The sequence below is a fragment of the Neovison vison genome, chromosome 11 (assembly GCF_020171115.1).
Source record: "Neovison vison isolate M4711 chromosome 11, ASM_NN_V1, whole genome shotgun sequence".
Classification (NCBI taxonomy): Eukaryota; Metazoa; Chordata; class Mammalia; order Carnivora; family Mustelidae; genus Neogale; species Neogale vison.
Window position 1 is genome coordinate 6,782,048 of NC_058101.1, and position 15,053 is coordinate 6,797,100.

Below are 15,053 nucleotides of genomic sequence, written 5' to 3' on the forward strand. Positions count from 1 at the left end.
CCTGAGCCAAAGGCAGACACTTGATGACTGAGCCCCACAGGCGCCCAGACTTAAATCCTTTTTGAAACGCTGCAAAATTTAAACAAGTGCCAGTTACCAAAGCCCATGCCTAAATCAGTCACTATTCAACTACCACAATCCCCTGGGGAAAAGAGTAATATAGTGTATAATCTCATTTTTTCCTTGCTTACTTAGCATATACATTCCTTCACTACTGTCTATTTTCGTCAATTAATATGAGATTTAAATCAGGGACTATATGTGAAAAACTTGGTAAACAATCATGTTTACAGAAATACAAAGTGTTTATATATCAGGGAAAGATGATGAGCTTGTTGGAGAATAGTATTTGAAGTCAAAGTTTGATCCTTCAAAGATGAGTAAAACTTCTTTAAAATTCTAATTTAGGAATTAAATTCTTGTTAATCACTAATGGTACTGGATATTTTAATATCTGGCAATTCTACTGAAATTATATCCAATAAACTTAAAGTCTTTTATTGAATTCAATCAGAAGGATACAGGGGTTTTTTTTGTAATCATAAATACAGAAATAAATGGAAAATAAATTCTATGATATATCTGGACCAACTGTGAATTTACAAAGTAAGTAACAAATACTCAGTTCTCATTTTATCAAATGACTTTGATGAACAAGTGAAAAAATACATCATTCCTGTTGCTGGTTTCCTGTGGGATTCCTTGAGTGTATTTTAAGTAAATAAAGAATACATTAGACTACAAAGCAACGAAGAGACTTCTAGCAGAAGCAATGATTGAAATGATGAATGTCCCCAGCGGTGGAAGGAGCGTTTCGCCGGAGGATGCAGAGGGATGGGTTTTGGGACCTGGAACCGGAACCGGAACCGGATCTGGAGCTGTTGATGAGAACACACAGTCACGGACACATGTCGTTTCTGATAGCCAGCCTCATGCACCTAAACCAGGTACCCTGATGTAGATGTTCAAGTTGAACTACAAACTTTCCTCAAACACTAACTAGGAACAATGTTGGAATAAGTACAGTTCAATACAGGTTTCAGGCTGTATTTTCATGTATATCACCAGGGTGTGCTGACATAGTTTTTACCTAAGATTCCACAGCTTTTTTTTTTTTTAAGATTTTATTTACTTATTTGACAGACAAGAGAGTAGGCAGTAGGCAGAGAGGCAGGCAGGGGAGGGGGAAGCAGGCTCCCTGCTGAGCAGAGAGCCCGATGCAGGCCTGGTCCTAGGACCCTGAGATCATGATCTGAGCCGAAGGCAGAGGCTTAATCCACTGAGCCACCCAGGCGCCCTCTACAGCCTTTTTTTTTTTTTAAAGATTTTTTATTTATTTATTGGACAGAGAGAGATCACAAGCAGGCAGAGAGGCAGGCAGAGAGAGAGGAGGAAGCAGGCTCCCTGCCGAGCAGAGAGCCGGATGCGGGCCTCGATCCCAGGACCCTGAGATCATGACCTGAGCCGAAGGCAGCGGCTCAACCCACTGAGCCACCCAGGCGCCCCTTTTTAGTATCTCTGTAGACAAGATACCTTTTGTTGTTCTTCAAGTTCTCTAGAATTTCTTAGCAATTTTTTGTTTTCATTTTCTGTATATACATGCAAGGTAGAGTTTGATTCTATTTCAAGACTGTATTTCACATGTATATGCTAATAGTTACCAATATGTGATTAAATACAGCTGCATTTTTAAACACTAAGCCCTGCCAACTGAAAAAAAAATTAACTTTTTCCCTCCATACATGGATCACTGTCTGGAGGAAACAGTTTCCCTTTCACCTGAACTAGTGAAAAGAAACCATAGAGTCCATTCATGTGAGGATGCTCTGTTTCACACAGAATTATGTAACTGAATGATGGCTGTGTTTTGGTTTAGACTGTACAAGGGAGGACTGGGAAGTATCCAAATGGAATCACACTCTGATTTCATACACAAGGCAAACAGCCAATAAATTTTATAAGTCTTTAACTCCTATTATCAATTTACTCAACCATAATTATAAACACACAGTTGTATGTATACAGATGGGGAAAAGGAGAGACAGGCAGACTCATACATTAGTTTGTTACTATAGACCAGTGGTTCTCAAGGGATCAGCATGGCCCCCTATCAGGCAGTTTGGAATTGGTCAGGTGTATGTATATATGTATGTATGTATATATATATATATTTTTTTTTTTAAAAAGAATTAAATCTTTTGGGGCGCCTGGGTGGCTCAGTTGGTTAAGAGTCTGCCTTGGGCTCAGGTCATGATCTCAGGGTCCTGGGACTGAGCCCCACATGGTCTCCCTGCTCAGCAGGGAGTCTGCTTCTCCATCTCCCTCTGCCTCTGCTGCTCCCCCATGCTCATGCTTTCTCTCCTTCTCTCTCTCAAATAAATAAAATATTTGTTAAAAAGCTAAATTTGTCTTTAATGGGACCATCCCTACTAAAAGTTATCAGCATGTACACTCATGTCAGCATGAGTGTAGGGAAATTGTGAATTAGAATCTTGATCCTGAGTATTTCCTCGTCTTAAACCTTTTCCAAAATTTTGTTCCTTTTATAAATCATTTCCATTTGTAGGTCATCTTCAGGATCTCTAAAAAGAGCATACTGCTTCAAGTTGCTTTTTTTCTTTAATTTTATTTAAATTCAATGAACAAATAAAGCATTTTTGGTTTCAGAGGAGGAGGTCAATGATTCATTAATCTTATATTATAATATCCAGTGCTCAGTACATCACATGCACTCCTTAAATCCAATTCATATAAGTATATACAATCATCTGTCCATTATTTCTTTTAGTATAATGTAGACCCTTACATATTGAAATCTATGCAATTTTGTTATAAATTATGGTATATATATTATATATATAGTATATAAATAAATAACATATTGATATTCTTATGGGTGCGAGTAGGTCTTCTTATCTATGAATGTTATTCCAGGACACTATAAAGGCTTTATAAATATTTGTTATAAAAAGGGAGACTGGATTGAGAGGGTTCAGAACTACTGCTCTAAACAAAACACACAGCTGAAAATAATTGCTTAAGAAATCAACTTACTCCCACCATATCACACTAGTAAGTATTTGGGTATGACATTATATCCCATATGATGACGCCTTAAACTCTTGAAACTTTGTACCTGTTATTGAAAAGTTAAGTGTCATTTTTTCTGTATTGCAGATCAGACATTTATCAACTAAGGAAATGAAATATTTCTTACCAGGATTGCCGATATCTTCTCGACTTTTGTCTTCTAAAATATGAACAGATTTTGGGTTAACTATATTGTACATCTATTTACCCAGAAGAGAAAAATCTGATTAAATGATTAGGCAAACTTGGCTGTCTCTGACAATGGGTCTGCAGGGCAGAGCATCACGTTTAGATTTATGCGTGGGGTTGAGGAAGGGTTTAATTTTTACTCGCTTGTGCTCTTTGAATTTTTTTCACCATTATGTATATTTGTTTTCATTAAAAGAAAGATTAAACTTTTATATACAAAAAAAAGTACTTTTTCTGGACACTGAACTAAGATACCCAAGTACAACATTAATACCTATCATTGAGTGCTTTCTGTGTGTCATACTTTGCGCTGATGATTTATGTACATCATCAGGTTTTTTACAGTCTCAGAAGGTGGGTATAGTTATCAGTATTATACAGATGTTCCTCAAAACTTGCATAAAATCACAGAGGTAGTCAGTGGCAGGAATAACTTTAAAGCCTCTGCTCTCAATTACTGTGATACACGACCTCAATTACTATGCTACACTAGCACTGCAATATTACAATATTACAATATTGCCATATTTTGACAGCTTTGAAGCCAAATACCAATTCTAGGAGACCAGGACAGAGGTGTATTTTCTGTAACTACATCTGGTTGGAAGACAAGTGTCACATGGCATAAGGTGAACAAAATTTGAGAAGTCTGAGTCCCAGTTTTCTCTTTCCCATCTTAACAGGCTCCTCAACCTTCCTATATCCCATACCTCCATCTCGAAAACGGCAATAACAATATTTAAGTGGATTAAAGGAGATCCTGTGTAAATGTTTTTTGCCACTTCTAAAAAGCCTGCACTACACACATTTGTGTAGGAGAGAGCACAATACGAAACATTCCCAGCAAAACCTAGCGGCCCATTCGTTGGAGGACATGGTGAGCGCAGTGAGAACACAGAATGGTCTCATGCTGTGGGGTTCCCACGGACAGCTCTTTGACGATGCTGTTCCAATTACTACGGATTCCCTCACAGTTGCCACCTTCTCTTGGGAAGCCTCCCGTGGCATTCTGGAATAGAGCCCCGCAGCTGCGAGCCAGCCGTCTTTTTCTGGGCTTAGCCCCGACAGCCGCAACGGCAGCCCCCTGCTCTCCCCGTCTCCCAGCCTTTTCTCCTTCTGGCTTGCGGACTGCAGTGTCAGGAGAGGGACAGGCCAGGTGCTTTCCTTCGCCCTCTTAAGGCTGAGCTCACTGAATGATGATGCTAAAGGACCCAGAAAACCGGATACCTCCACCCCCAATAAAGAATTTATTACCAGGTTTTTCATCCAGTTGTACCACTTTTATTCCTAAATGAGAAAGAATTTCAGGTAATAATAAAGACAATTCCCATTTACTACTACTTTAAACTACCATTCATTTTGCCAAACTTTATCTCATTGGGACTTCAATCAGTCCTGCTGGACGATGTTTTCTTCACTTCATAGATTTGGAAGCAGAAGCAAAGAAAAGTGAAATAACTTATATAAAGTTACCCAGAGGAAAATGGCAGAGAAGAGACTTATTGAAGCTGGGTCTGTCTACACAGTCTGTGTTCATTCCCCAGCAGGCTGGGCAGGTGCCGGTCACGTGACCACTGTGCCTCAAAGGAGCCCATGAGAAGCCTGTGCCGACTCAGGTCAAGGTCACCGAGCTGAAGAGTTGGACACACACAAGATGCGCCTTCGGTGTTGTCAGAGGTTCACTTTGAAGTGGTGAGCAAATAAACTCGTGGCCCGACGTGACAAAACCGGGTGAAGGCAGAAGAGCGGCCGGACCCCCTCTGCAGGCCGGCGTGGGAGTCGGGCGGCTAACTGTGCGCGCAGCGTCTGCACGCGGCGCGCTGCTCCTTCCGTCACGGGCGGCGTGGGGCAAAGCTCCGCACCGGGCCATTCATTATAGAATACTAAGACCTATCAAAAATTATTTTCAAAATACTACGTGAACCCAGGAGGAAGGATTTAAGCACCGAGACGTTGTGTTTCTCTAGTCCGCAGAGATACCCGCATAAGGTAGGCGTGACAAGTGTTAGCCTCTTTGAAAGGTAACCATTCTGAGGCGGGGAAGCGTTACTACCGTCCACAGCTCTCTTGTAAATTATGTCTACTTTAAAAAAATAGGCTTCTCTTTGTCCCAGGAGAAAAATTCAGTTTAGAGACCTTCTTCCTCCTCTCTAAGCTTAAGTTCTGAGCCCCTTCTGAGAAACTTGACAACTGTTCACTCTCTCTGGCCACCGAAGCTCAAGGCTCCTCGGTCTCCTCCTCACCAACAGCCTCACACCGTCTAAATGCTTATTTAGCATTTTCATGGTTTATCTGATGGGCAGGCTAAATCCGCCACGGTAAAATGAACCTGGAAAATCACCTGAAGATCCACAAGTCCCCAGGGGTGGGTACTACGCCGTAAGTTAAGAGACGTGGGTCCCTTACTCACTTGCCTGATCGTGAGCGAAGTTCTTAGGCTCCCCTGCATCCTCTAATGGTGACAACTGTAACTATGCCCCCCAGACTGGCAGCTTCCTCTCTCCTATGCCAACTACTGCTTACCTGGTAGTGAAACAGTTTCTGGAATTTTCATTCCTAAGTGAGAAAGAAGTTTTCAGGGGCTTACAGTTTGCTCCAGGGAGTCCACTTCCCCAGCTCTTCTCTGATGAGCTTAAGTGATAGACGTGCCAAAGCTCCCACTGCGGCGCGCGGTTTCTGACTCTTTATTTACAACTTAGGGCTGCGAGAACCCCTGCGTGCAAACCTACGTCAAGCTTAGCGGAGCCTCCTGCCTTGGCACGCACTGAGCTCGTCCACATGCCAGGAGACTGTACTTTGTTAGCTGGTAAATTCTAGATGCGGAGTTCCTAGCCAAAGCTCAAAGTCAGCTTTCTGCTGAAGGTGAACTTTCTACTGAGTAACTTCAGCTGTGGAACCTAGAAGGTGCTGGCTTGCAAACCTCCGGGTTCCAGCACCCTTGCCTTCAGCCGTGCGCCAAACAGGCTAACTTTCCTGCTCCAGGAACACACGTACCCTAGGGAAGAAAGACACTTTTTCCTCTCTACTCTCTTCCCCAGCTAAATCTGCAGAATGGTTAGTAGGAAGCTGTAAGGCAAATGTTAATGAATAAGAGTCTCATGACAGCATGTTCTTTAATGCCTGGGGGATTCTTCTCATCTCACACTTGGGCCCAGAGAGTAAAAAGAAAGTCGTCTTACCAGGTGTTTGGGTGGCTTCACTGCTTGCCATACCTCAAGACAAAAATGCGTATTAGGGTTAATCAGTTTCCTTGCACTGTGAATGCTCTCTTTTGTCTACACCTCCCCCTTCTCCAACCCTAAAAAACTTCCAGGATCTGGCCTCTCTCTCTCCAATCTTATCTTTGCAAGGCAGTCCTAGTACGGCAGCTTTTAAATGAAGCTGTACTGAGTTTCAGCCTCTACTTGGGTGAGCCTGGTGGTGGGTATTAAGGAGGGCACGCATTGCATGGAGCACGGGGTGTGGTGCATTAACAATGAATCTTGGAACACTGAAAAACAAAATAAAATGAAAAAAAAAAGGACTCTACTTGGTTTAGTTCTATTGTCATCATAATTATCAGCTCTCTGACAGGTCAGGCTTCTGAATCTGAGCTTCAATTCCCTATTTATGCAAAAGAAATACACTGTAGGTCTGGAGTAAGTGATGATTAAAGGAAATAAGTCGTACAAGTGCTTGGTATACTGCATGGACCATACTAAGTAAGCATGAATAAATCAGTACCTCTGTTCTGGCTTAACTCATTCCTCAAATTCTCCCTGTCCAGGAATGTCCTGAGTCCTAGGAGTCAGCCCTTATGTCTCCTCCTAACCTCGCAGCTAGTCTTAGAGGGTAAGGTAGAGGTACCTACCAGGTAAGACTGGGGACTCCTGGCTTTTCATTCCTAAAGATGAGAACAGAAACTCTTCAGTGAAAAATGCAATCAACTTGAAAATTAATTTAACCTTGTATTTATATGGCTATTTACAGTGGAAAATGAAAAGCTTTGAGAGGCGGCAGGGACTAGGGTAAAAGGGGAGAAATTTAATCCACTGGAGCTTGACTGACTTATGGTGAGAACAACTATGGCTAGCGACCCAGGCTCTCTCCTAGATTATGCAAAACAGCTCTTATTTTATTTTTTTAAGATTCAATCCAAAGACTCCCACCTACATTTGTCATATTCTTAAAAATAAAACTTCTTGATTACATAATACATTATAATTACAGATAATCTGGAAAAACACAAGAAATCATTAAAAATTACTCATAATCGGGGCGCCTGGGTGGCTCAGTGGGTTAAAGCCTCTGCCTTCTGCTTGGGTCGTGATCCCAGGGTCCTGGAATCGAGCCCCACATTGGGCTCTCTGCTCAGCGGGGAGCCTGCTTCCCCCTCTCTCTATGCCTGCCTCTCAGCCTACTTGTGATCTCTGTTGAATAAATAAATAAAATCTTTAAAAAAAATTACTCATAATCCCAGATCTGAGCTACTCATCCTCAATATTTTGGGTACATCTTCTTTCAATTTATTTGCTGTGTGTATATTCATACCATTTTAAGCACGGTTTCCAGCCTTGCTGAGATGTAATTGATGGCACTGTGTGAGTTCAAGGTATACAGCGTAATGATGCAACTTATATATGTTGTGAAATGATCACAACTAACATCTAGCATCTCCTACAGATATTTAAAAAAAGAAAAAAAATGGCTTTTTTCCTTGTGGTAAGAACTCAAAACCTACTCTCTTAGAAACTTTGTGCAGCGCCGCCCCCTGCGCTGCTCCACGCAGCCTGCTACATTACATCTCCGGTACTTGGGTCTCCTATAACCGAAGTTTGCATCTTTTGACATTCAAGATTTACTTATTTTAGAGACTGAGCACATGAGTGAGCACAAGTGGGGGGAGGGCAAAAGGGGGGGCAAGAAAGAGAGACAGATAAGCAGACTCCTGCGAAGCACAGAGGCTGATGCAGGGCTTGATCTCACAACCTTTAGATCATGACCTGAGCTGAAATCAAGAGTCGGACGCCCAACCAACGGAGCCACCCAGGTGTTCCTCTTTTGAAATTTTTAAATAAACTGCTATTACAGTTCATATGCTTTTTTACATATTTTACTTGCCACATATTATAAGCACTTTCTCATATTTTTCAAAAATATGATTTTTAGGGGCACCTGGGTGGCTCAGCATAGAGTCAGCTTCTCTTTCCTTTGCCCATCTGCCTGCTCACACATCTGCATGTGCTCTCCCTCTCTCCCTCTCTCTCTCTCTCTCTCATGGATAAATAAATCTTTAAAAAAATGTATGATTTTTAAGTTGTTTAGTGCTTCATTATATGGATATTATTTAACAACATCCAACTGCTGGACACTAAGGTTATTCAGAAATTTTGGCCACCACACACTGTAACCATTTCGTACACAAATCTTTACCTCCTTAGTACAAATCTTAATGTGCTGTAACTAGGTTAAAAGGTATGGACATTTTTAAGGCTAATAATACATACCATCAAACCGTCCTTCAGAAAGCCCAATTTAAAATCTTACCATTAATTTATGGGTGTCCCTGTCCCAGCACCCTTGAGGACATTTGAGTAATATTATAAAAAAAGACAAAAAACAAAAACTTGGGAATGAGCTATACTTCAAAATACATGAAACAATGAGATGGATATAGCTAAAAGCAGCTATTACTCAGATTGCTGGAAACAGAAAGAAATACACAAAATCACTGTAATTTAGAAAAAAATCAATGACACTTTTCAATGCCCCTGCCAACACACTAGGTTACAAGAGTCTGTGAAGTCACACCTTCCTCTGTGCTGCGACAGCTAACATAAAAGCAGAAAATACGCTCTTTAGTATATGTGCTGCCAAAGCGAGCGCAGGAAACAGGCTCTTTAGAACTAGTTCCTCGTGTCACGTCTCTAAACGCTCTCTGGTCATCTTGGGTAAATGGGAGAGTTAAGCAAGAGAGAAGGCAGCTGCGTCATCTTTATAAGGTCGATCTGTAACTCAGGAGGGCTTTGATACACCAAACTAGTAAGCTAAAGTGGGTTCCGTCTTCTTCCCACTTTTCCTGACTGTATCATGCTTACCTGTTTCCATCCCTAAGAGAGCTATACTGCAAGTGAAAACCCCCGGAGCTTACAAAAATATCTTACCAGTGTCTTCAATGTTCTGGTCTTTCTCACCTAAGTTATAAGAAGAAACTTATCCGTTTTAATGATAAAACAAAATAACTGAGAATTACTATAGTTACAGCAAACTCTTCTCACATACTAGAATCATAACGAACCACTTGGTACATCCAATAAACTAGAGCTACTAAATTTAAGTGTCAGCCAGAATCTAAATGCACCACATTGAGCTGGAACCTTCCAGAGGCTCCCTTTGGTCCCCTTTCTTAAGAAAAATCATCACACAGAGAAAGTCTCCTGGGGATCTCAATGAGGTAGAAAAACGTCTGTCTTGAAGACTGAGCTGAAGTCCCTGTGAAACGACCAGTAAAACCTGCGTCTGCAACGAGCCAGTAAGAAGTGAGGCTATGCAAGTCCTCCGGCTCACGCGAAGCTTCACAAAATGCTTCCCCTCGGGACAGGAAGATCTTCCAAATATCATACTTGAGGAAAAGCCAGATGCTTTTCTCTCTTCAGTGAAGAAAAACTTATTATAGCTATAGGGGCCGAACACATAATAAGGAGCTTAAATGCAAAAAAGTGATTTGAGTCATATCAACAGAAGCGGAAACTTAGTGGGGAAGCATCCAACCACCCAGACATCTTATTTAGCCAAATGCTAACAAATATCAGCATATTTGACAGACGAAAATGAGTAGCTTTTCTCCTTTCATCTGGATGCGCGGTGCCACACAGGCTAACCTCAGTGGCGCATCCAGAGCTCTCTGCGAGAGGCCCGCAGGCCTATCCAGAGCGACTGGCCCCTCGCATCCTACCAACCTTACTCCCCGGGTGTGTCCGTATTACTCAGATCTCCGGAGACCCAACCTTCCATTTACAAGAAGCTAAGTTTCCCCCAGAATAAATTCTTTTCTTCCCTTCTCTTATTTCTCAAGTTACACTTTCCTATCTGCAAAGTACTCTTTCCTAAGCTAAGAAGTGAATTTGCTAAACAGGAAAGAGCTAGTAAATATTAAACATCCATGTAAGGATTATTTTTAAAAAACATTAGAGCCCACTTACCTGGGTTGTAGAGATAGATGGGGAGATGATGTTCTGAAATACAGACATTTTTCATTACCTAGTACTATGCTCAGATGTAAATAAGTGTCAGATTCAGTCTATTTTAAATGCTTATTAATAAAAAAGATTTAAGTTGGCTTCCAAAAATATAGTAATATGAGAAATTCAAAATTTCAATCTCAAAAACAAATGGGTATGGATTTATTTTAATTACATGAAGAATTCACAGAAAAACTAGCCAGGAACACAGCTAGAAACAGACCTTTATTCCCAAATCTTTTAACAAGGATATCTTCAAAAGGATCCACCCAAAGCATGCATTAGCCTAAAGTACTTTCTGGAACCTTTGGTTCAAATCTCTTGGGCTTATCTGATAATGCTCCTTCCTCCTAGGATTCCCGTTTATCCTCCCAAATCTTTCCCACGGTCCTCTACGGAAGATTGTTTTTGTTGCCTCCTCCTATCCCCCATGCCCAGAAAGGTGAGACAGACCCACTCCCGTTCCGTCCTGTCTCCCCTCTTCAGCTCTACGTACTCAATTCCTCCCCTTTTTAGTCTCCCAAATGTTATCTCCTAAGATGTCAAAATACGGGGATATGTATCTGACCCTGTGCAAAGGAATCACGTAGGGGCTTTCAAAAGTCCTTCAGCACTTACAAGGCCAGGCTAGGGTGAGTGGCACGGTCCCTGCCCACCCAAGGTGAATGTAGTGTCCCCAAGAATGGCCACCGGCACGGCATGGGGTGGAGAGCAGGCAACAGAGGCCCGTGGGCCCTCCGCCTGACAAGACGGCGGCGGTGGCAGCACAGCTCAGCCCTGAGAAAATGATGGCAGCAGCAGGACATGGGGGTGCGGCTCTGACCCACACCTGGGAGAAGTAACATCCCCTTACAGAGGAAATATTTTAACAGTGTATCTTACCTGTGTTCTCAGCACAGTTTTCCGTTTTTAGTCCTGAAGCATGAAGATAAAGCTTTATTAGTTAGACACATTCTACCCCAGCGAAGATTTCCAATTGGTCTTAGAGCTACTGGTAACCTCATGTGTCAGCTGGAATCTGTCAGAGCCATAACTTGGCGGGATACCAAATGAGGAACAACGACATGTTTGTGCTCACATTACAGCCCTCAAAGAGCAGTATGACCTTTGATAAAACATCTACCGTTTCTGGAACTCAGCTTCCTTATCTGCATCTTTTACTGGGAGTTTGCTTCAAATAGCCTCCAAATGCCCATCCAAGGCTAACACTTTGATTCTATTCATGATTAGTCTGCAAACGTTAGGAAAAAATGTGTATGTCTGTTCAATCAACCTTCTCTTCAGATACTAAATGTCCTCAACAGAAAATCTACCCTCTCACTATGAATTTTTTTTTTTTAAGAGAGAATGGGCGCGTGCATGCACAAGAGCAGGGGACGAGGCAGAGGGAGGATCTCAGGCAGACTCCACATCCACCCAGCACTGAGCACGACGAGGGCTCCATCTCCTACCCTGAGATCCTGACCTGAGCCTGAATCAGGAGTCAGCCGCTTACCCCACGGAGCCACCCAGGTGCCCCTAGGACAATTCCTATTCATTGGAGAAAAAGAATCGCAATCAGATCTTCAAGATCCTTGGATATAGAAAAAAAGATCCTTCACATTCACATAAAGAAAACACATTGGTCTATCCCCGAACATTGATCTGTGATCTGTGGTCTGTTCCAGAACACTGATCTATATAGTAAGGAAATCCTCAGTTTTTGGAAAGCAAGAATACGGCATAATATGGCCTCTAACACTATATCTTTATAAGGCCCCAGACCCTCTTGCTAAGTCCAGGGCCTTCTACAAAAATCACCAGCGCTTCGGGACTGCTCTGAGGCATGACGCGCAGGGACAGCGCCGGCCTGCCCCGCAGCCATGAAGGCCCGGACTCCCGCGGGAGGGTGTTCAGATTTGGTGCCAGCAGGGGCCACGAGGGCTTCCCAGGATGCTGAGAAGGCCCAGGGCTCTGTGGTCTCCTCTCCAGGTCTGGCTGACTCACTGACCCAATCTGGATATTCAGCTACCTGAGGATGAATCTCTCCATGTAAAAGGGCAGAATCCCTAAGAGCTCTGTCCTCACTACCAGAGATGTGTTTTTCGGTAATCTGCTCTCAGATCCTGCTCCGTGTGTGGAGTTTGAACCAAGAATCTCGGTGACTTGGTCCAGTTTCCACTGTCCAGGAAATGGTACGGATCTGTGAGAATTTGGATGGTGCCCTGAGGCTAACCTCAGGTGTCTAGCTAAGCTAGAAATTTAAAAAAAAAAAAAAAGGCCAGAGACCAATACAAAATATTGCATTAGCAGGAGAGCAAAGGGTGCAAGTTTCACTCAGAGGGCTAAGCAAGGGAAGGTGTGACTAAGAGAACTATTGATATGATAGAGAGATTCACCCAGGGGATAAGACACTGGGGGATTTTAAAGCCTTTAGCTTTCATCTGTACCATCAATTAGAGTGGGTTTCTCAAAGTGTAGCCTTCTAATCACATACTTCAGAATCATGTGGGTGTTTACTGAAATTGCAAATTTCTGGGCCCTAGCCAGGACTACTGATAGAGGATTTCTAGGGGTGATGCCTTGTAATCTGCATTTTAAAAAGGATTCTAAGTGATTTTTTTAATGCATCAAATTTTTAAAAAAATATTTTATTTGTTTGCCAGAGAGAGAGAGAGAAGAGCGAGCGAGCGAGCGCACAAGCAGGGGGAGCGGCAGGGATGGGGAGAAGCAGACTCCCCTCTCGGCCAAGAGCCTGATGCAGGACTCCATCTCAGGACCTGGGATCCTGACCTAGGCTGAAGGCAGATGTTTAACCAACTAAGCCACCCAGGCGTCCCTACGCACCACATTTTTGAGAGCCTTGTCACTAGGAGAGGATGGATCTCCTCTAATGTCTAACACAGATCCATTTCTTCAAGACAGCCTTTCTCCTCCCTAGTTGACTCTGCATTTAATTTTTCATTAGTGTTTCAGCAGCAGAAAGTAAACTATTTTGCCTTTCTAAAGTAGTAACAGGGCAACAAAGGAGGACACGGATCCAAAAATAAACAGGAGAAGGCAGAAATATAATATATAAGGAAAGAAAGAAGAGAATATAAGCAGAGATTTGGTAGGTATTAAAAAAACAAGAAATTACTATGACTAGCTTTAGGCCAATAAGCTTAAAACAGAAGACAAGTGCCTAGAAAAGCAGACTTTACCAAAAATAACTCAAGAATCAGTAGAAAACTCGAATGACATTATAACCATGGAATAGCTTAAAATTTTTCCACAAAAGAATTACCAAGATAATTTGATTTTTACAGAGTCCTAAAGAGCAGGTAGCTAGCTGCACAGAGAGCTCTGGAGATCAAGTACAGAGCACAATACGGATCAGCTTACACATGCGAGGAAACTTCGGGAGGCCACGAAAAGAACCCACAGGAGTAAGAGTCGGGACTGTTCCACCAGTCACACTGGAAAACCTTCAAAGTTGTCATTTTAGCATCGAGCTCTACAGTAAGAAGACTCAGAAACAGTCCAGACAAGAGTAAATAAAGTCCTCTCGTGGGGTTCCTGATCTGCTTCGGATCCTATGAAATTACAGATGTCTGTGACCAAGCTCACAGCTGGTTGGAACTTCCAGCAACAAGACTAAGGCGGTTTGTTGCCTCTGGGTTTCCGCACACGAGCACTGCCTTCCTTTGCAGGGCCGCTACGGCCAGCCTGCGCTGCAAGCAAAGTCCGGACTCTCCGACACGCTATCTGATCACGCCATGGATTCTCTCTCAAGTCCCACAGGATAAAACCCTGAAAGTTCCATCACATGGAAATCTGACTTCCAGTTAAGAGCCAAACCAGGCTGCTTAAGCCTCCACCACTTTCACAAACAGGTGCCTGTAGTTTCCAAACAGTGGCCGAAATTCACAGGGCTCCCAAGGGATATTTTAAAATCGTAGGACAAGCACAGATACACGGGGTATCTGTCAGACACAGCAAGAACTACTAGCTCGAGGTATAATGCAGTTTCAGAGTTACACCACGCTACATTCTGTTTGATGACATCATGTATTTGCAAGGCTGGGTTTTCAGCAACTGTGATTAAAAAAGCAAACAATTATTTTTTAAAAAAGCAAATATATGTGAAAATCGTTGTGAATCAGCAAATAAGGTGGTATCTAATCTGATCCAAGATCTGAGAAGCTGTGCAGTGTCTAATAGGCACATACATATCCCAGTAGCAAGTTATTGCGGCTAAGAATGAAATAATATATTTTTTAATTTTTGTGTATTACTTTCTCAAAGTTACTAAGATGTCCATAATACTTACATGAACATAATGCTTACTGAGTTTTTTGACTTCACTTAATAAATGGAGCTTTCAGGTATTTCTTTTAGCCTTTGGACATACTTAGGGACACCATGAACCGAGAAAATGTGAGCGCCTCCGCGTGAGACACCACGAAAGCTTACTTACTACTTTACCCAAACTACTAGCTCAATGGCGGGCTTTACCTACAAGACTTCACACCGGGAAAGAGCGAATTCTCTAATGAAAGAGCCCACCCTGGTGGGGTCAATTCGACGGAATGC

The 15,053-nt window shown here is 42.4% G+C and overlaps 1 protein-coding gene across 8 annotated transcripts in view; it reads right to left on the minus strand.

Annotated features, from left to right (window-relative positions):
• Nucleotides 1-588: 588 nt before the first annotated feature.
• The window catches only part of ART3 (ADP-ribosyltransferase 3 (inactive)), an 81,024-nt gene continuing 66,559 nt past the window's right edge, over nt 589-15,053 (minus strand). For 2 of the 8 annotated variants that reach the window (XM_044268101.1, XM_044268102.1), the window contains exons 4-11: nt 11,382-11,414; nt 10,461-10,493; nt 9,423-9,452; nt 7,130-7,162; nt 6,459-6,491; nt 4,534-4,566; nt 3,218-3,250; nt 589-878 (exon numbers count right to left, since the gene is read on the minus strand). In XM_044268101.1, coding sequence (XP_044124036.1) covers nt 739-878; nt 3,218-3,250; nt 4,534-4,566; nt 6,459-6,491; nt 7,130-7,162; nt 9,423-9,452; nt 10,461-10,493; nt 11,382-11,414 — 368 coding nt within the window. In that variant the 3' untranslated portion in view covers nt 589-738. Of the gene's footprint in view, nt 879-3,217; nt 3,251-4,533; nt 4,567-5,689; nt 5,836-6,458; nt 6,492-7,129; nt 7,163-9,422; nt 9,453-10,460; nt 10,494-11,381; nt 11,415-15,053 lie in introns of all 8 variants that reach the window. The other 6 variants (XM_044268106.1, XM_044268100.1, XR_006386768.1 and 3 more) reach the window with 6 other exon arrangements.